Consider the following 22,596-nt stretch of genomic DNA (forward strand, 5'->3'; position numbering starts at 1 on the left):
ATCACCTAATACTTTTGGGGTTTTGCCATTACAACTTCCTCTCTTTGACATCACAGTTAAGAAATATTTATTCATATAAATTTACATGATGAACAGAATGACATTTTTGCCCATGTTTGCGCTTGTTTAATAAACAATGAAGTAGACGTAATATAAACAAAATATTCTGCAATATCTTTCATAACATAATTGAGAAACTTTTTAGCAATGTTCGGTTCATGTGTGTTTAGAGGAAGTTGAGATTAGAGAGCAGGAAAAACACAAATAATGTAATCACCATACAACTGTGTAACGAAGTATGAGTAATTTTTATTTCCCCAAAAGATTTGGACCGTAGCCTATATGTAATGCCACTACTAAATATTGCAGATTTGAGCTTTTTTTTTTTTTCCCTCCCTTAAGAATCAAAAGTGTTTTTCTGATTATTCAACAAAAGGCTTTATGGCATAAAAACCCAAATCTGCATTAGAAATGCGCATATCCACATGCATGTGTTAAATCTGATATAAATATGACAGATTACCCTCACAACTTCCTATGATTGGTGCAATAAGACAGTACAACACAGAGAAATATCAAAGTTTTATTTTAAAATTTATAATAGAGGAACAGTAGTACAATTGAAAGAGAAGGAAAATGTATTCATTTAAATTCTTGAAAAAACATAAAAAGAATAACCTGATTTGATTTGTGTTTGAGGTGAGCCAGTGGCCCCATTTGCATCACTGTAAGAGAGTTGAAAAATACATCTTTGAAACAGCTTTTATAAAATACAGCTGAAAAAAACCTTCATCTGTAGTGTTTTTTTTTTTTTTTCCTTTTTTGTCTGTCATGTCCATATACAGCATAAAGTCTAAGGAGTACATTAATGTGAGTTGAACAGATACACAGACAAAACAAGAAAAAGTATAAACCGACATGATGGTGAACGTGCACGTGAACATAAACGAGAGAAGTTCGGTGAGAACAGTGAAAGCCAGTTGAGGTTTTTAAACCGGTTAACTGCAGCGGTGTTGCCATCATTTAATTCATAACTCATTAAATATCTTATATAATATCCCTCCCACAGTGATCTGAAGGTAAGTAATACAAACAGGATCTTCTATACAGCTTTTAAAATACACTTTCATCTCGAGTAAAGGGAAAGATAGACGATTTCTGTATCAGTATAGCACTTCAATATATCCACTGCATATGAACAGAAACTCCTGCTCCTAGGAATTAACCCACAAACAATATTTCTTAAAAAATATGTGCTTAAAATGAAATAAAAAACACAATGAATGAACAAAAAACCCTCAAAAGGAAGGACAAATAAAACAATATATGCATCTAAGGGTAAAGTGAATGATTGATTTTAGAATAAAAACATTTAAATTTGATGACATACACAAGCAAGGATCTACGCTAAATATTTACCTGGATTTCTTATACATTATCTTTAACAATTAAACAACGATTTTGGTAGGACAATAAAAATTAACAGTCTTGATTGCATTTTGGAGTCAATAAAACACATATAGCATTAAATAATGAAATGTCAAAAAAAAAAAAAAAAAAAAATCCGTATGGAATAAAACACAACAGTTTCAATTTATTTCCATCCAGACCGGCTTTGGGGAAATAAGAAATTATCAAACGTAGAACAGTAAGTGCCCGTCTATGCATTTTCATAGACCTTCCGCTCTACGTCAGCACAAGCAAAGTGTTTTCCACTCAGCAGACACGTGACAAAGTCCAAATAAACGAAACCGAAATGATCGCAAATGTTAAGGGGGGACCAAAATGAAGTCTATTGCAAACCACCTCTTTCCATCTGCATTCTTCAAAAAAAACGGTACACAGGTCGTTCAAGTGATTCAAAGTAAGCTCAGTACCACTAACCAACTCAAGAACATCAGGTCGTTCCATCTATACAAGTACTGCCAGTAGTTTTAACAACAACAAATGGTATGTATGTGTGTGTATGTATGTATGTGCATTTAATAGAAAAGACGTTAAAAACAGAAAAGCATACCTGATAGGCTCCTTAGCACAACAGTGTAAAATACAAAGCTGATTAGTATAACTGAGTTGAGTAGGCTTTACGATTATTAACATCATATACAGCTTGTAGGTCCAGTATTTTAAAAAATAAGAATAAAAATAAAAGCGTTACAGCACCAAACGTTTCCATCATTTGGCAAAATTCAAGCTTTAAGTGAATGTCAAAATGCTTTATAAAGTGTTACTGTGATGCTGTGATTCAAATAAAGCTAGCAATAATAATATATTCCCCTTATATTTTATAATTTTCTCTTTTTCTGTTTTTTTTTTTCTTCTTCTTATATTTCTCTGCTTTATGTTCTCTCAGCATTTTCAGTAGTTTTGTGTCCTGCAAAAAATCTTGGTGTGCGTTCTGCTTGGCACGATCTAACAGCCCTGTATAACTTAATCATAAATATGGCTGTGGTCAATTAGAGTCACAAAACAGATTTTTGGTTCCAAGATTTGTGCAGGGAAAAGGAAAATATATATATATTTATATATTTCATAAAAATTTTCATGACAACATTTAACTAGAAAGGAAACACACATACACAAAAAAAAAAAAAAAAAAAAAAAATCTTCCTGTAGGCGGAATTTCTATAATGCTCCTTTATCGAGATCCTCCTCTGAGCAATATACGATCAGGTCTGTCAGGAAGCGCAGTTATGAACTGAAAATAAGCAGACGTACATTTAAAAAAAAAAAAAAAAAAAAAAAAAAAATCTAATTCTATCATTTCATAAGACCATAATATCTTTCTTCATAAATTAAATAATTAATATTTCTTTTAATATGATTGGCCTATTATAACTCAAAAACGCTGTACACCCTCATCCCCTACAAAAAAAAAAAAAAAATACATCACAGAAAAACCTGATTTTTTTTGTTATATATCATTATACCTCTTTCTCTGACAGGCACACGGCCCAGACTCTGACACATAGAACAATCTTTAAATATTGGAGTCCCTCTCTAACAAAGCTATATATCTCTTTGACATAACTTGACGTGCAACAAAGAGGTTTGATAGCACTTTGGAATTGTTGATTGTTTCCCAGCTATTTTTTCTTTGCATTTTGATTTGTTTCTCTACCAGGTTATGTCTAAATTAGTCCTTCTCGGGGATGGTACCCGCATCACCCTCGCAGTTGGACTGGTCAATCTCATTGGGCTCCCCCTCTTCCGCCTCCATGTCCTCGTCTCCCTCTACGGCCTCATCAAAGTCTTCGTCGCGTGCGTATTCCAGGTCCTGCATGCCCTCCAGACCCTCCTGCGTGCCTTGGTGGGAGTCTGCGCACTCCACGCACACGCCATAGCGGCGAGAACCGTGCCGTATGCCCACGCTGGCCGCCAGCATGAAGATCTTTTTGCATACCATACATTTGTATTTCTTATCCTTTTTGTGCACCTGCAAATGAATGTCATGAACAGGGATATTAGTCACTGAAGCAAGATATTATATTAGTGAGTATTGTGAGAGAAATCAGTCTGTGGGTGAATTTCACAAAACCGATCAAGAATGGCTGTGTCAGGTCAAATAAATCAGACTTTATTTTTTTGCATGGAATATTTTTAGGAACATTCATATTATAATTAAGCATTTCCAGTCCCCAATTCTCATTACCATAATGCAAATAAGAAATATGCAAATATAGGAAATATTCATAAAATAATTAATATAAAAAAAAAAATACATAATAGTAATCTTAAACTATTTTATATACGTATATAGGTCAATGACCTGACATGCATATTTTTGTGTCCGAGTGCATTATTTCCTTTTAAAATAATTTGATAAATTCATGACATATATCACTTTATTGTATAAAACCTATTTAAATGTACTAAAAATTCAAAATTATTTTATGTTTCATTATCTTAAACCGCCAAAATGTCAAGTGGTGCATCTATCCGAACAAATGAACAGACTAAGAAAACTATTTAAAATGGTGTCTTAATAATAAAAAAATAACAACGAAATACTACGTCATTTTAGGTTTGAAACCTTTCATATAAACAAATTTTATAAAATATCAGTAGTAGTTTAAAAGCTGTTGAGATAATTGAAAAACTTTTGTCCAGCAATTAGTATATTCTCAAATGTCAGGGTGGCACAACTGCAATCATGGCTCTTTTATTATGAATTGAGGTAATAAAAGTAAACATGATAATGCATCATCTAGAGGACCCTAACTGATCCTTGTGGCAAAGTGAAAAGGTTCTCTCTCGAATACTGGTAAAAACTGCTAATTTCAAGTATGGGTAGGTTAGGTTGGTACACTTTCCATGTCAGGTGGTACAACTACAGTATATATACATACAACTATTTGGTTGTACTGCCTGACATAAAAAGTTAAAAAATGAATTGATACTTTGATATGTTATTTAACAACTGAAACTTGTTTAAACACATTGTTCATGACTCAAAAATATGCATTACATCAGTTTTGAAAATATAAAAAAAAAAACTTTTTTGAAGCTTTATTTGTCAATGACCCATAAATAAATAAATAAAATAAAGCAGAATATTGGCCAAATGTGATGTCCGAAGGGGATATGTTTTTAATTACCCTACAAGTTTGATGAAACCATCAAAATATGAGGCAACAATTTATATTTTTAAAATATAAACTATTTAAATATGAGGGAAGAACAAAACACTAAACTTGATTAGGGTATTTATCTGACAAATGTATTTGACACAAATTATTTATTATAAAAAAAAGCCAAACTACAGCTACAGGTTTTAATTTACTATGCAAAAACATGCATAGAAAAAAACAAACAAAAAGCTAACAGGAAAAAGCATACACTGACTATAATGTAATCAGTTATTAATATTTCGTTGGTTTTTGTATGACAGTCTGGCATGTTTTATTGCGTTATTTACATATATGTATATTTCACAGTATCAGTGCAAAATATGGAGGAAAATATACTCAACTGTCATGGCAATTGTGTCACAATGCAAAAATTCGTTTGTTAGGGTGATGATTTCGATTTTTTAGATGTTGAGGCAAAATGTTTTCGTGAGATTCACCCACATACAAGACTTGATGTTTCTGTCTTACCAGGGAATGTCTCTTGACGTGTTCTCTGCGAGTGAACAGCTTTCCGCAGATGTCACAGCTGAAAGAACGCACGCCCGAGTGGATGATCAGGTGCCTCTTTAGTGTTCGCCGGTGCTTGGCAATGTAGTTACAGTGGGGACACTTCAGCTTATTAAGGGCATTTTCAGGCGCTTCACCTAGGAGAAACCACACAAACAAACAGATTCTCAGCACTTTTCACACCGGTTTCTGAGATATAAACAATTCAGCATGAGATTTGGCAGTAGCAGATGTAGAATTGTCTCATTGTCGCATTTTCAGCTCTAATTGTCAGTTGCGACATGAAAAAAGTAGCTTTATGTAGCTGAGAGAGAAAATTAGTGCATGTACGTGTCTGTATGCACCTTCAAGTGTCACCCTTCGCAAAGAAAAAACATAATAAAAACACACTGTGAAAGTGTGCCAGTTGCCATGGAAACCTCATGCCAGAAGCCATAACTATATTAGTCTAATGCAATTTTCTACTGATAAACAAGCTGTATAAAAAGCAAGAACTCTTTCCTTCTGGCCACCATTCCTTTCCTCTTTATTATTTATCTGCAAGAGACTACTGTATAGTCGGAATTGCGATCTCTGCTTTTTGCTGCTGAAAACACTCATCCCAACACTCGGGTTCTCTTGGGACAGTGCCTCGTGACAATTAGACCAGAGCTGTCTGTACTACAACATGTGGGATGGGGGGGATTCAGCTTTGTTTGAGCCAAAATGGGCAAAACAAAAGGGTCGTCAAGCAGGTTGCCAAGGGGGTGATGAGAGCCAGATCACCTGGGAATTCAATCGAGGCTCTAAACACCACCTTGCGGGCTAAAAGAGGCCCGACAGCAGCTGTGCTGGTCGTTTGTGTCGACAGGCTCAAAATTAAAGTTCAATCTGTTACTTTGGGCTTGACGGTACTTAAAATGGTTAACGATTAACCTGGAATCTCAATGGCCAGGCCTGAGTCATGAGACTGCTCAAGATGTGCAAATGGCGAGACTCTCCTCGCTGGGAATCTTACAGTATGCTGGATGAGACTTGCTAGGCCACAACTGAGAGATTGGTGGTAAATGGGCTCAAGGTTTTATCCGACCCCACCCTTTATTTGCCAAGACTGACCTTAACCCCCTAAGGAAGCCGAAACAGGCTCGAAAAGGCCCAAAATATACTCAATTACACAAGGACATGAAAGCAAACTTTCTGATCTAGCTTTCTCAAGCAAACTTTAAAGTTTGTTTACAAACTCTGCTAGCTAGTAACTACACATTGGATACATTTTACAAGACTACAAACACAATTCTAAACATAATGCAAGTACAGAAGTGCATTAGAATTAACTAAATAACCACATTTGAAGAAAACAATACCCCTCTTTGGGTACTGATGTTCGTGCTTGCAACATTCTGGTTAGTTTTTGTGTTGATGTTGCCGTACTTTCCGGCCTTACTGTTCGCTCTCACTGTAACACATCAGGGATAAGCCCTTGTTAATTTCACACCACTATATGTGCCTATTTGTAAAGATCACGACTTTGCGTAAGGCAGCAACTGTAAATGTGTGTCTGTGTGGGTGTGTGAAGGAGATATGATGTGTAAATAAATGGGTGAAGCCCTAACAGTGGATCATCTTACACACTGTGGATTAGCAGGCAGGCGGACCAAAGCCGCCAGATCCCATTGTAAGTACCTCTGCAGTGGGTCCACTCTGCCTGGGTCAATATTTGGAATGGCAGAGATAGTTGGGCTGCATTAGCAGGATTAGGGCGGGACGGCCCCTGGCAGCGCTGCACCTCAGAAGAGGGAATCGGGGGTGGTGTGTGCGTGCGTCACTACCGCAAATTAACAATTCAACCGTCCTGTTTGGAAAGGACTCAAGCATTTATGGTGACAGATCCTGCTGTGTGATGTGTGAGAGAGAACTGACAGGGCTCGTTCAGGTGCACTAAAAGTTTTATTGAAAAATTTAATTTGCCTGTCCACACCGAAAGTGAAAATGCTACATGACACCAGTGTTATTATGGTTAACTAAAACTATTAAAAAATTTTTTTGTTAATTGAAATAAAGCTGAAAGAAAATAAAATAAAATATTGATATTAGATGAAAAACTTAGAAATATTGGCAACTAAATGAAATAAAATGTTTAAGTACAAAAATTACTAAAGCTGAAATAGATATAAATTAAAGCAAAATAGAAATTTATATAAAAAATAAAATAAAAACGACTAAAACTTAAATGAAATCTTTTAATTTTATATTTTTAGTTAATTCAAAATATGAATTAATACTATAATTGTATATAAATTATTCTAAAATAACACTACGTGACAACTACAGCCAATCAGAACATATTTGATGTCTAATATAAAGCTATGTGGATATATAAACGCGAGGTTTTGATTCAATGAGATTTCTCAGTGGATGGAGCTACCCATAATATTTATAATACAATTATAATAAATGCAACATGTTTTGTAGTATGACAGATATATACAGTATTGTGCAAAAGTCTTAAAGGTGCAGTATGTAGGATTTCTGTCTGCTAGAGGCCTATTCAAAACAAAGGCGTAGCTTGATTACGGCAAGTTTGAGCGCGGAATCTTGGGACATGTGGTCTTCACCTCAACTGACGGTGCAAAAGAATAGGGATAGGACTCGGGAAGAAATCATGTTCATGGATGCGATTATTAACGTTATTGTAGTATGAAGCAGAGCAGGACCGAGTGTTGTGGGAGCTGAACGAGGCCGCTGGAGCGATTGCGCAACACACGCCTCACGAGCAGAGGAACTTTTATTATGTCACAGTCGCCGGCGCTGCTTCCGCTTTTCCGGTCATGAGTATGAGGTAACACAGCTCTGTTTATCATATTAGATACATTTGAGAGTGTTGAAAATGATGTTGTAACGTTACTCTGTGCATTCGCTCAGCGGCTGCTGTGAGACATGTTTGTTTGACACAAACTGCAGTAAAATAGATTGATTTTAGAATATCATATTAAATGCTGGATGGCTTGTGTTGATAAATGGCATGCAATTAATTTTAAAACGTATTGTATGATGGAGTAAATTCTGTATTACTGTTACTAAAAATAAAGCTGCATCTGATTATGCTATGTTAGCTACTTGACAAAATAGTGTTTTTCTCTGAGGCATGGTAAAACGTTACTCGCAAAAAAAAAAAAAAAAAAAAAAAAAAATCAAGAAAATTACATTTAAACAATAAGACTAAACGTGTTGAGCTTTATAACAACAATTAGTTTTCTGTCTATAAATATATCAAAACAGTTGTTGCCTTGTCTATTAAAACGTGTAATATATTAAAGCATCTTTGGTGTTTCCATGGTTTCTACAAAATAAATCCGGAAACTGAGGCAGACCGAGGGTTAACGCGGGTATGACGCAATTGACAGGTGACTCCTTGCACGTCCCGAAGCCTTGGTTAAAACTGCAATTTTCTCACGATTTACAAATAGTTGGAAACATTTGGGATATTGTAAATACTCATGTGTGGATATTTTACTGCAAAAATCTTACATATTGCACTCTTAAGCCACCATTAGATGTTTTAGCAATGGTATAATGACCATATTTAATTATTTCTCAGTCTCCGCCTACATCGTGCGTGACCTTTCCAACGTGATTACGTAATGCATGGTGCATCGCACAGCAGTGCAAGACGAGCATTTGTGGTTAAAAAGTATATCATTTTTATTTATTTTTTTAGAAAATGACCGATTGTTTCGCTAGATAAGACCCTTATTCATGGGCTGGGATCATGTAGAGCCCTTTGAAGCTGCAGTGAAACTGCAATTTGGACCTTCAAAAGGAAATTTGAACTCTGAAGTGAACTGATCCTTTAACACGTTAAATTGACAGGCTTAAGCAATAAGCAACACCCTTCACAAGAAAAAGCCCCGTGTGTAAAAAAGGAAGTGGGTAGTCAACATGGACGCAAGTACACAGACGAGTACGTAAGCATATGTAGGCATGTGTAGGCAAACACACTGACACACACATGCCTTTCAGGTGTGAGCCGTCAGTTCTGCACATTTAAGTGCCCTCAGGAATACGAGCTAAGTGCATTTGAGAGCGTTTAGGAAGCCTGAGGGTACCGTTTCCTCCGCTTTACTTCATTATCCTGCATTAGAGGAGTCGACGACGGCGAGAGAAAGCCTCTTCTCAGAACCGTGTCACTTAAGACATGATACTATACCACACGCTGCTCTGCTTAATGGGGGCAGAGAGTTTGAAGCATGACAGCTCGGCAGACTGGAGATTACGCAGGTTTTTGTGGTATGAGGCAGAGGGAGGGTCGACTCCCTTAATAAGGGCAGAAGAAAACGAACTGGCCACTCTAATTAAAAAGGGAAGATGGTCTTGCGGCCCTGAGCTACACAGGGCCTGAGGAGAAGCAATCATAATGTGAGACCTTGGCTGGCTGCCTGCCACAGCTGAAGGTTGAGACGTGTGTGCGTGTGCGCACGTGTAAGAATGTGCTTTAGAATTACAAGAGATATTCCTGCTTGAAAAGAAAGGATGTTAGCTTATGCTTTGAACATCCGCTATGTGGATTTTTTTTTAAAATTCTGGAATTAGCAGGAAATCTTGAAACACTCCTTTATAATTACACAGAAAAATCAACAGTGTAACAGTGAGTGACCTGTAAAAACTATGTTAAAGCCAAGATAAAACAACATATGCAACTAATTTTACTGAAAAATGAAGGATGGGAATTGTTTGGATCATGAAAAGTGTTGAGGTCAAAAGAAATACTCGCCTCCTTGAACATTGCCGACACCTATTGGTTGAAACCAAGCGGCAAACTTCCGGTCTCTCTCTTGAATCCAACACGAAAGTGACTTAAAATGCAATTCGTCGACTGGCCACTAGAGACAGGCTCCAAAAGGGAGTCAATCCTATAGACCCCTCCCCCACATGTTAAAATGCCAAACCTTACAGCAGAAAAAAAATGTTTACAGCCTGGTACAAAAAGTGTTTTTGGTCTATATAGCTAATGTTGCCCTTCATGACAACTGTGAGGGGGGTGAATTTTTTTATATATCCATTTAAATTATATTAGGCCTTAAAGTTCTTCATAATTAAGGGCGTGGCCACCTGAGTGACAGGTGGATTGCGCTACTGTTACTAGCCGTTTGTCTGCTGTCTGTTAGCCGTCACGTCACGCCTCTTTGCACATTTTCGGTTATCCGGGAGTGACGCGCGGTGACGCACTGCCAAGATGGCGACGGCCGGCTCTGCCCACTTTGGGTTTCAAAAATGCTCTTCAGAAACCTACGGGTGACGTCACGGACACTACGTCATTTGTTTTATAGTCTATGGTTGAAACTTAAGCAGCCTTGATGAGGTCAGCAGAAATTAAGTCATTTCAGAGACAGAGCAAGTTAATGCATTTGATAAATTATGAATATAATATAATATAATATAATGGCACAGTAAAACAAAAAAAGGTTGATTCAAGGTCTGTTTCTACTAGGCCAAAGTCACTTGGTGGCCGTATTTGCAACGCCTCCTGACAGTGATTTCGCTCCAGACCAACTCCTATCTACTTGATTGGAAAATAAAAACTCAAATATTTATAACATTTCAAATCAGCAATAAATGTTTCTTATGCTCAAATAGCATTAAAAATGTGTACATTTCAGGTTGGTTGGCCATTCCTAAGCATGATTTTCAATACACTGACTGTTTCTATAGGAACCGGAGCTTTTAACGGAAGCAGCAGTGATGCAACGACTTTACCAATTGGTGATTGGCTCCTATATTTAGAAGGCAGGACATTTCCACCAAATTGCTTGTTGCACTTTCTCCCATTCATAGCAATACCAGTGAACTGTCTTGGTACACAGTCTTTGATCAGGCCCACTACAAAATTGCATACTGTATACTGCATGCTGTTTTTTTTTTTAATGTAACCATATTCAAATTGATGTAAATAATCTAAGATCTAATCGCATCCCCTGATAAAAGCCATTTTTCGATTCAACTTATTTGGAAATTTGTTGAAATAGTCAAATGTAAACCATTTGCAAGTTGAAAATTTGCACAGTATGTACTCTGCATATCAAATTCACAAATAGTACTAGTAGTATGATAACTTGCTATTTGGAACATGGCATGGCCTCTTCCTCAAGGCTGTGTATTCAGCCTCTGATAAACACTGATTATACCATTACCAAAGGCTTTACAGAAATGCATCCTGGCCTTTGTGCGAGTGTGAGAGAGAGGTGCCAAAAACACTATTGTCATACATGACAATCCTAATGACAGCACTGAAGCGTGCTGATGAGTCTACACAATATGACGGCAACATTATTCAAATAACCAAACTCCCACGACCTGAAAGAGCTCAATAGACACTTCCAGCAAACAAGGAAATGAAAACATTTTTCATGTAAACTTGCTGGCTGTGTTACGTTTAATTACACGTAAATTTGTTGTGACTGATGATTTAAATTGGACTTGGTTTGAAGAGCCATTGAGGTGCTTGAACAGGAGAAAAAGGCATGATGGGTAACGTACCAGCATTCTCTGAGAGGTAAGAGAAGTCCTCCCTGGTGTAGGAGGCAGATGGTTGGATGAACATGCCCTCATCGAAACCCTCTTCCGGCTCAGGTGGGATGTTGTAGACAAAGCGCTTGGCGGCCTGTTTTTTCCGCTTTCTGCTTCCTGGCTCAGGGCGCTCCTCCCTCTTAATGGCCACCCCAGTGCCAGGATCTGGCTCGTTCCAGATGAACACCGGCCCCGGACCCTGGGGCTCCATCTCTGTGGACTCTGACGAGTTCTCTCCTCCCCAACTGGAGCTTCCCAATGCGCAACCTTCTCCCCCAGACACCTCCACGTCGCTGGGTTCATCCTTCACTTGTCCACTGGCCTTGATGGACAGCTTGGACAGGATGCTGGTTGCCCAGAAGTTGCTGGGCTTCTTGTCGGCACCCTGGCAGTCTTTCGCCACCGTCCGGCGCTTGTTGTAGTCGACCACCACGGAGTCAGGGGCTTCCTGCTTGATGCTTATGTTGAGGGCGTCTTTGATGAAGGCGCGACAGGACTGGACCACTTCGGTCATCTGGAGGTAACTCGCCACAGACATCACCTCAATGGCATTCTGGCTGGTGAGAAAAAGGTTGCCAGAGTACAGGAAGTCCAGGATGACGGAAAAGCCCTGCACGGCCGCCACATCCAGGTGCGTGATCGTAGTTTGGTCACAGCTCTCGCTCTTCGTCAGGCAGTAGAGGGTCTTGAAGTAGCGGCTCCCGGCGACCAGGATGTTCTTGTGTGCCTTGAACATCTGGCCGCACACCATGATGTTGACATCGCAGAGGATGCCGTTCTTGCGTTGCTTGTCCAGCTCCTGCAGAAGCTGGTAGCAGTACGAGTTCTCGTTGGGCTTGTTCCTGTAGTCCTCCACCTCCGGGCTCTCCACGTCCTCAGGCCTTTCCATCTCCTGGTGGAGTGACAACAAACAAAAATGATAATCAGCATTAGTCTACAGTGTAAACACAAGGTGGAGGGCAGGTGTACAGTGACAACTCCGACAAGAGAACTGGTTTAACAGGCTGGAAAGCTGCAATAGTGTGGGAACTATAGCACTGATAAAACCCCCGCTCACAGGACGCACGCTCTATGCCCTTGCTAATGCTCTTTAAGATGAGAAATATTTGGCCATTATCCCATCCCACCATCAGTCTCCATCATCTGCTCTCACAATTAAGAGAGAGAGAAAGAGAGAGAACCGGCTGGTACCTACCAATGGGAGTAAATCTACACAATATATTTCTGGACCGCAAAGCAGATGTCCTAATCCACGCTGAAATTTACATCACCCTACATTTTTCCCCTCCTACAACACAGCTGGGTTTTTTGCTGGAGTAATTCAGATTAAATCTGTTTCTCAGGGCGGAGGCCTTCCAAGCCCCCTCCTCCACACTTGTCCTAGTAGATGGGGTTATTACTGTAGCCTGATCCAGCTACAGCAAGCCCGACCAGTAGTCAGAGAGTGAGAGAGAGAGAGCGCAACCCCATTTCTCCACACAATGCCAGTCCTTTCCTCCAGGCTCATTGTTCACTGCTGCTTAGTGCTACACTGAAGCTTTGTGAAGAAAACACTTACAATTCCCTAGCACACTACTCATGAAGATTGAAAAAGACTTACAAAAATACAACTGGAATTAAAAATCAGATCTGGATTAAAATTTACTCATTTACTCACTCTCATATAAACCTGTATGATTCATTTTTACACAAAAGATAACATTTGGAAAATGTTCAAGCTGTTCTTTGCTATATAATGAAACAAAATTTGCGGTCGGTAAGATTTTTTAAATGTTTTTAAAAGAAGCCTCTTATACTGTGAAATACCATTAAAATTATATAAATAAAAGTATTTATTTAAAAAAAAAAAAAAAAATCTTACTGAACCCAAACTTCTCAAATCCGACGATGAATCTATAATATGGTTTGTTGAAAATAGCAACGTCTAGTCTGAACAAAGTCTTGCGCTTGAACGGACAAATTCACACAAAAATTATGTCAATATGCCCATCTTAGCGAGTATCCTAGTCGGTTATGTCTTAAGTGAACAGTCGAGAAAGACAACGTATGTGTAACAGTATATGTACTTAGGGGTAAGAAAGAATTATGTCTTAAGGAAAAGAAGCCTAATATTCCTGCAGTCTGTGTTTTTAATGTTAATCAAACAACACGACAAAGAAATCACTCACTGCTCTTGACTGAATAGCTTTTGTAACTTCAATAATGATTAATCTTTATTAAATTCATACAGTGAAGATAATACGGTGTTATTTTGTATTTGACTACTTTATTCATTTTCTGTACCTAAAAACTACTGTTAGATACCTGAAAAGAACTGTTTATTTTATTTGAATCTTTGCTCTATTGTATTTATTTGTGTTGTTGCTTGTAGTTTGATTATTTGTTCTTATTTTCTTTATATTTATTTAACAGTTGTCTTATTTTCCCTGAACATAGCATATACCGAACCGTACCGTAACCGTGACCCTAAAACCGTGATAAAAAACAAACCGTAAGTAATTTGAACCATTGCACCCCTGGTGTATAGTGATCAGGAGCTGTCAAGCTTCCAAAATGACAAGAAAAGGAAAACACCATAAAAGTAGACCATATTAATTATGCACTGTATTCCAAGTCTTCTGAAGTCATATTATAGCTGTGTGTGAGGAGCAGACTGAAATTTAAAGCTTGAGTGTGTAATTTTTTTGTGTAAACACTGTGGCTCAGTGGCGCTTTCATTCCATTTCTCTGTTTGAGCATTCTGATCAGCAACACTGACTGAGTTTGGGATGGTACTGTCTGTTTTATCGAACAATGGCAGACATTGGCGTGTTTGGGGAACCTGCTTGAAAACCGCTTTTTGTGTATTTCTTAGATAAAAGTGACACAGTAAGTGTGAATGAGAACTGTGTCCAATAAGGCAATTCTTCAAAATCTCTTTTTGGGTTGCACTGACAAATATGGGTTTGGAATGACATGAGGGTGAGTAAATGATTAGAGAATTTTCATTTTTCTGAAAACTATTTAAAATGTAATAGTCTAAATGGCAGCACTGTTGAGTTGGGAGGGGTCTGGTGGAGAGCAGGTTTGAAGAATGAGGATGAGGTGGAGGAACGGGGTGTTAGGAGAGAATGAACGTCCTTTTGTGGTGTCACAATGTCCCCACTATTGTTCGCCTCTGTCTACCCTATCCAGAGAGAGCCTGACTGTGTGCCAAGCTAAGCAATGGTGAGAGGACAGATGAGGTGGCAGTCGAAAGTGGGTGTCAGGACATAGTTACTAGTCCAGAATTAACCTCCATTTCTTTCTCTCCCTTTCGTTCTCTCATATATACTCAGACGCAGTTCATCCTTTCTCCAGATGTGCCACGTGTAAACGCACTACAAGAGAACAGATGCTTTGTGAAGGTTCCCCCCATTAAAATCTGTCAAATTGAGTCTGTGGTGATGGTTTGAAATTTGACGTGGTCTTTTTCTAAATTGAATGTTTGTTATTGTCTACAGTTTTGCTAATGGGTCATTTGCATTCCTCTTTTTGAACACCGTTCAACTTTGCAAACTGTACAATGAAAGGAAAACACATTACTTTTACAATATCTATAAATACCAAAATTGTGATCTCATATGGTTAACGCTAATTGTGTTTCTCAGACTATTTTTTTACACTCATAATTGACTGGATATTATGAGAAACCCTTAGATGTTTGCTCTTCATTTTACTAATGTTCAAAAGTTTGCGGTCAGTAAGAGAAATTAATACTTTTATTCAGCAAGGATGCATTAAATTGATCTAAAGTGAGACTAATAATAGACATGTTACAAAAAACTTCTATTTAAAAAAAAAATGTTGTTCTTATGAACTTTCTATTTATCAAAGATTCCTGAAAAAAAAAAAAAAAGTATCACTTTGGCTGCTGATAATTCAGCCTTGCCATAACAGGAATACATCACATTTTAAAGGGGTCCTTGATTATGATTTCACTTTTTTAACTTTAGTTAGTGTGTAATGTTGCTGTTTGAGCATAAAAAACATCTGCAAAGTTACGATGCTCAAAGTTCAATGCAAAGGGAGATATTTTCTTTTACAGAAATTGCTTTTTAAGGACTACAACAAACTACAACGAGCTTCTTCCTAGGTTGGCGACATCACAAACCCCAAAATTTACATAAACCCTGCCCCCGAGACCACGCAAAAAAGGGGGCGAGGCCATGTTGGGCTGCTTTAGAGAGGAGGAAGGGTTGTTGTAGTAGAGTGTTGTTGCCATGCCGTCATTTTACGCCAGACTGCTTCACAAACGAGGATCAATTCAACTCTGGATTTGCACAAAAGAGTAACATGACGGCACATGCTAGTTGATGAGTTGAATCAACTCCACAGCAACTACATAAATTTATCCACTAACCATTCAGAAATGTCCAGTTGCATTCTAAAAGTTGTAACTTCTTCCTGAGTCTCTCCATCAGTGTCCGACTCTGGTTTAAACAATGTGAAGCTGAACACTGTTACCGACAATCGTCATTTTGGCTGAGTGAGATTCTCCAGCTTTGTTGTTGTTGAGCAACCAAAGCTTGAGCTGTTAAAGCTCCGCCCTCTTTTGGAAAGTGGCCGGGAGCAGCAGCTCATTTGCATTTAAAGGGACACACAAATACGGCGTGTTTTTGTTCACACCCAAATAGAGGCAAATTTGAAAAGCTATAATAAATGATCTGTGGGGTATTTTGAGCTGAAACTTCAGACACATTCTGGGGACACCAGAGACTTATATTACATCTTGTAAAAGGGGCATTATAGGTTCCTTTTAAAATATATTAAAACAGAAATCTTATTTTTAATTGTAATAATATTTTACAAGATTATTGTTTTTACTGTATTTTTAACCAAATGCAGCCTTGGTGAGCATAAGAGAATTCTTTCAAAAACATTTTTAAAATTTTACCGACCCTAAACTTTTGAATGGTGTACATAAAAAAAAAAAATTCAGAATGAGACACATCAAAGAAACTAGGAAACTGGTTCTTTTCTGATAAAACTCGTCGTATACGAAACTCGCTGTGGTTTCTCTCTCTGGTTTCCCACCCCAGACTTTCATTTTGATGTGAAACAGGAACATTATACAACCACCACCAATACCACTGCCGTTCTCCTGTGCTGCAGTTGAACAGACAGCCATCTAAAGCTCTTCAGGCGATGAGTTGCCAACACCCATTATTCTATTGTACACTTCCAACATGTTCCATTCACCGTAAACCAACAATAGCTCCCCAAAATTTAAACACATAGCCTTCAGCTAGAGCGAGCCATGCCTTTATCACCTACTAGGGCTGCAGTGAGAATACACTACACAAGTGGCATGTTAGGGGGACATTGTGCCTCAGACAACAGGGACGGCGGTTTTGTTTTCCTTGCGCATAGTCTTCCTGAGCCATCCCAGCCCCTGAGGCCAGCGCCTGGTCCCCTCATCCAGATGCATGAACAATACAGCAGTGTGCTTGACCCAAGGTGTGGGAGGGGAATGCCAGGATCTGGGCCTCCCAACAAAGAGCAGGGCTCATCGATACAAAATTCCTGGGAATTCTCCCCCACCAGCACAACCACAAGCACCAACAACACAACAAGCCTCCCAATACACACATCTCTCACAGCGGCAGACAGTACATGGGTGGAGACCCTCGTCTTCGTTGGAGCTCACTAATAACGGGAAGAGGGGCTAAATACTTTGAGGGTGAAGTCCAGACTAGAGAGTGAGGCAACCCAGATACCCTTCTTTAGGGGTAATTGAATTACGGGAGTTTGATATGGACCAGTGAAGAAATTTAGCCCATTATGACGGACAGTCACTGCACTGAGGAACATAATAGATCACAATTATGAAATTGGCTATTGGAGGATGTGACCGATCAGAACAGCCTTTCTTTACCCAGACAGCAGACATCCTAATGTTTTGCCCAATTAGTCTACTTTAAGACAGATACTATTCATCCACAATCTCGTGATCTCCATGTACGCTATCATACTCTTTATTTCCTGAGAGGTCAATGACAAAATCAGAAGTAAATCAGAAATATATATTTTTAAATATTAAATAGTATATATTAGTATAACATTTCTTTATCAAACTTTAAGCAGTCCTGTGCTAGGTGGACTTTTATACTGCAACAGAGCAAACCATGACATCCCATCATACAGCCCAGCCCAAAGAACAAAAATTTATTGTAAAGGAATGCTTTTGAACGATTTTCAAATAATATTTTTATTTCAAATTCACCAAGATATCAAAATGGGAATTCTTTTTTCTTTTTTTTAAATGGAATATTGCAATGATTTATGTGTGCGAGGTTATGCGTGTTAACTCACGTGCCTTCATTATCTTTATTAAAATAACTTCCCCTCCCTTTTACAACGACATCTCTTCTCTGATGACACGTTTACTGGCGCGAGGGCGGGATCAATCTGTCACTCACACGAGATCACAGCAATAGCAAACCACAACGATCAATTCCCGATGGACAAAATCAAGTCCCGCCCTTCATTCTTTCTTGTTCGAGATTCTGTTTCACTCAAATATACGTCACAATAGGGAAGAAACTTCCTCAAAACACACTCATTGCGTTAATGCGTTATGAACCACGTGTATATTTTCAACTAAAAATGACGAAACATCCCTGCATATTACTTTAGGTCATTTAACATTTACATCATGAAACAGTTGTAAAATATTAAATGTTCAGCTACTTCTTTCCTCACACTCTTTAACCGTTAATACTTCATCGCTCGGCTTCTGTGAACAGTTCATTGATTTGATTTACCACTTCAATCATTCTGACTTTGATGAGTGCTGATAGATGGTCACAGACCACTGATGCAGCTCAGACAACAAAGTTATGTTGGCAATGCATTGTAAAATATTTTTGCAGTACAGTTATTACTCAAATTCTTCCTCTTTTGCTTTTCGGCAGGCTACGCCGATGCCTCCTGCTTGAGTAGTGTACTGAACGCTTTTTGCATAGTTTAGAGTCGCAAATCGTGCAAGCATACTTTGAGTTCAAAATGCGTACCTGCTACGCAAAATGCGTACAGTTTGCAGGTCTGAGAATGTCACCGAATTTTGAATTAAAAATGTGTATAAATGACTTAATATAAAATCACAGCTGTGTATGTATTCGTGTATATGTATCTCAGTGTAATAAATGTAGCCTAGCACATTTACTCCACATATTATGTAGAATACAACAAAAAAGTCTTGTAAAAAGGTTGACTGTCAGAGGTCACTTGAAAGCGAGCAAACAGGAAAGCATAACAGGGTTCAGATCTGTTGTAGCATCTTAACCCCTCTGTTGCTAGGGAGGAGGCAGTAATCTCTCCTTTCCTTCCTAATTAGTGAGGGGTATAAATTGAGTTAGTGGAACACTCTGTGTCACCCTGATTAGACAGACATTATCATACAACGCAATCCTAAGGGATTCTACTGCAAAAACCAGGAACACAGCATCTCCTGGATGGCAACATATAGATTTATTATATGAATCTGTCATTTTGTGGCTTGATAATAGACTAGGAATGAAATGCATAAAAAAAATTGATCAATAACAATTTATCTGAAATGACATGATTGGGAATATAAAATGCACCTAAATCAAATATGAATTATATGTCACTATTACAGTGCATTATACATACAAAAAGTGTTTCTCAGATGCTGATATGATTTATTCAACCCTAATCTTATTCTGTTCATTGCAGTGGCCTGCACATATCAGGCACTGCTGTCTTTACAGGCGACATAATTCACTCCAGCCCAATGCAGCAAGTGACACACACTATCTATGGATCTTGGGGAGTCACCTAACACAATGCCTCTAATTTAGGTGCCCTAAAAGGGGAGGGTGAGATGTGCCAGAGGTCACTTTTTACAGCGAGGGGGTTGGGAAGGGGTGCGGCTCCCCAAAGGTAGCAGGGTCAAGCCCTTGCTATTGTGTGACCTCTGTGGCAATCAGGTTAGTTACCATGACAACCAGGGTTGATAATTACAGTGCAATGCAGGAAACAGTGACAAACTAGGACAACATTTTGAGCCACAATCTCGTTTATGATACTTCTGGTCTATTTAATAATGAATATCCGATATAAAATTCCACAAAACCACCTAAATAGAAACTTATATCACATAAAATTGCGATTACCCAACTATTATCGGCGGCCCAGTTTATAAAAGGTTTCAAATATCGATTTTTATGCTTTAAATAACCTAGTCGTGGGTCTTTCAGCTCATCTCATTAACTGACAGCGCTGATCCAGTTAGCTCACACATGCTAACCTGCTACCTCCGACCTGAGTCTACAGCTAACCGAAGCTGTTTAGCGAGCTAATAGGTCTGCTCACTAAACAACTTCAAAAAGAGCATTCCCGCTCCAAAAAGACATGGAAAACATCGGCATTTGTTAACTAAAGACCGAATAGCACAACGCGGCTTCGTCGCATATCCGCCTGTCCCCGTCTCCATTATATCGCAGTGTAGACGTACCTGTTTGGTCGGGTCATTCCTGCCGTGCTCCGAGGACAGGTGATGTCTCAGCAGCAAGGCCCGTTTGTAATTCCGACTGCCTTTTACCAGCTCGTCGCTGTTGTTGGTGGCGATGTTATGGCACCAGGAGCAAGACATGAGTCCTGTTTCCTGGCTGAATTTGAGCCAGGGAAACTCCTGCAGCCAGGAGTCTTGGAAGAGCGAGTGTTTCTGCAACAGCAGCGTCTGAGGTCTCATCTCCAGCAGCGGCTTTTTAGCGGTCGCTTCCTCCGCCTCTCCCGTGCTACCGTCCTCCCGGTTCACCCCGTTGCCGGTCGCCCACTTACAGCTCTCGGTTTTCACCATTACGCTGTTTAAAGCGCCTCTGTCATGATGTTTTCCCGCTGTCCAACTGCCCCCTTCCGGGTCCTCGTCCTCCTCCGGCTCCGTGCTGTCGCTGACGGACCCCCCGCCCTCGACTTTCCCCAGCGATGGTCCTTTCGCCCCCAAATCCCTATCGTCCTCTTGATCCGGCCTGTTCCCGTTTAAATGTCGGTCTTGACAGGCCGGGGCCTCACAGCTGTTGCCGTTGCTGCCTCCTCCGACGGCACTGGCACCGGTGACGGCTAATCCACCTCCTCGGAAAGCCAGCGACCTGCGGCTTCGCTCTCCGGACATTTTCTTGAAATAAATTACAATCTACACTTTCTCAACAAAACAAAAATCCGATCGCAGCTCTTTTAAATAAAGTATTCCGCATGAAACGAGCCGTTTTTCTGCGCTCCGGCCTCCTGGTGAGAGTATGTAGGTTATGCGGAAATAAATAGGGGTTTTAAAGGCATAATGAATTTCAGGGTTCTGTCTGCGTCCGCGCAGGCCCCGCAGAGGTCGAATGGCAACGACTTCCCCCACAATGCATCTCGGTCAGAGGGAGGAGGGGGGGCTCGTGTTAAAGGAAGATGGGGGTGACGACGAACAGCCAGGGGTCTTTTGTGTCGATGACTGCACCCATTTTCCGCATGCTTTTTCATCTATAGAGCTACACGTCTCGAACCAATAAGTCCTTGTATCCCTTTCACGCCCTCCCCTGTGCTTGACATTAAAGACGTCGCTCCATGTTTGTCGCGCGAGTCGTGATGATCGGGACAGGTGGGCTGGTTGGACTTCTAATAAGCGCGTGCATAGGTGTATTTTCCAGGTAGTGACGGAGATGGACTGATGTTTTTTTTTAAAATATCAATATCTTGAGTCACCGTTGTAAATTTTGTTTTTAATTCACTATTTTAATACATTTTTATGAATTCCGTGAAATCTAGAAACTTTAACTCCGTTAAAATAGGCTATATTAAATTATTGAGCTTGAATTAAAGGCAAAATAGTTTCATTGATTTACGGTCTTTTAATTTGTCTTTACACACGCGCACATATATATATTTATATATTTGTTTTTTTTTTTGTTTTTTTGTTTTTTTGCTATACACTGTAAATAAGTAAATTTAAAAAAACAATAAGAGTCAAGTTTAATTACGCTGCCGCATAATTAATTGCTTCATTAAGTAAAATTTGCCTTTTTAATTAGGCTAAATCAAAGTGGAACAAGGTAGCCTACATCCCCCAGTGAAGTTCATTGCACTTTCAAACACTTTGAATTATTTTATAGCCTACTGATGAATGAAATCGAGTTGAAACACATTTACTTTAGTTGAAATGGAAATGGAAAGTTAAATGAATGGAAACGGAGATGTTCTTATACAACATAATGATGTAAACATTTTTACAATCTATATTTACGATTAGTTTTAGTCGTATTTATACATATAGGCGAAGCCTATATGATGTGGGGGTTCAAGAAACATCCACAAAAATAAAAAATAAATAAATAAAAGTATAAAATAGATTGCATAAAATATACTGTAGGATTAAATCCTGTCACCCAGTGGGTGGCGTAATTTCCTACAGTACCAACATGATTGGCGATATATAAGCCAGCAATAAGCGCCTCGTACTTTCTCATCTGGGCGGGCCTGGTCTGACTCTAGGTAAATTAGGAACTTTGAGCCCACCCTGTGCCCATCCTGATAATTATCCCTATCATGCCGAAATTAGAAATGTAGAATGTGTCTTATTTACTAAATAAAGGAAAACAATTTAATATTAGTTCTGGCCAGGTGAAAAAATTAATGGTTTCCTCGTTATCCAGAAATCTTTTCTTTTCTTTTTTCTTTTCTTTTCTTTTCTTTTCTTTTTTCTTTTCTTTTCTTTTTTCTTTTCTTTTCTATAAAGAGACAAGACAAGGCTTTAGAGTACATTTACATTTTAAAAAATAGCATAATAGCAGTTGAAATGTCTCTATTTTTTATTTAACTGTGAAAATTTGTTTATCGAAAAAAAATAATAAATTCTAGTTATTATTGTAATTTATACGTAGGCTATATC

At 38.8% G+C, this 22,596-nt stretch overlaps 1 protein-coding gene across 1 annotated transcript; it reads right to left on the reverse strand.

Annotated features, from left to right (window-relative positions):
- Positions 1-569: 569 nt before the first annotated feature.
- On the reverse strand, positions 570-21,898 carry zbtb10 (zinc finger and BTB domain containing 10). Its single transcript, XM_051871651.1, has 4 exons — positions 20,182-21,898; positions 11,652-12,573; positions 5,100-5,275; positions 570-3,436 (listed from the first exon to the last, which is right to left on the reverse strand). The coding sequence occupies exons 1-4, from the start codon at positions 20,836-20,838 to the stop codon at positions 3,137-3,139; spliced, it is 2,055 nt and encodes a 684-aa protein (XP_051727611.1). The 5' UTR covers positions 20,839-21,898; the 3' UTR covers positions 570-3,136.
- Between the last annotated feature and the right edge of the window lie 698 nt (positions 21,899-22,596).

Source organism: Ctenopharyngodon idella, chromosome 19 (assembly GCF_019924925.1).
Source record: "Ctenopharyngodon idella isolate HZGC_01 chromosome 19, HZGC01, whole genome shotgun sequence".
Taxonomy (NCBI): domain Eukaryota; kingdom Metazoa; phylum Chordata; class Actinopteri; order Cypriniformes; family Xenocyprididae; genus Ctenopharyngodon; species Ctenopharyngodon idella.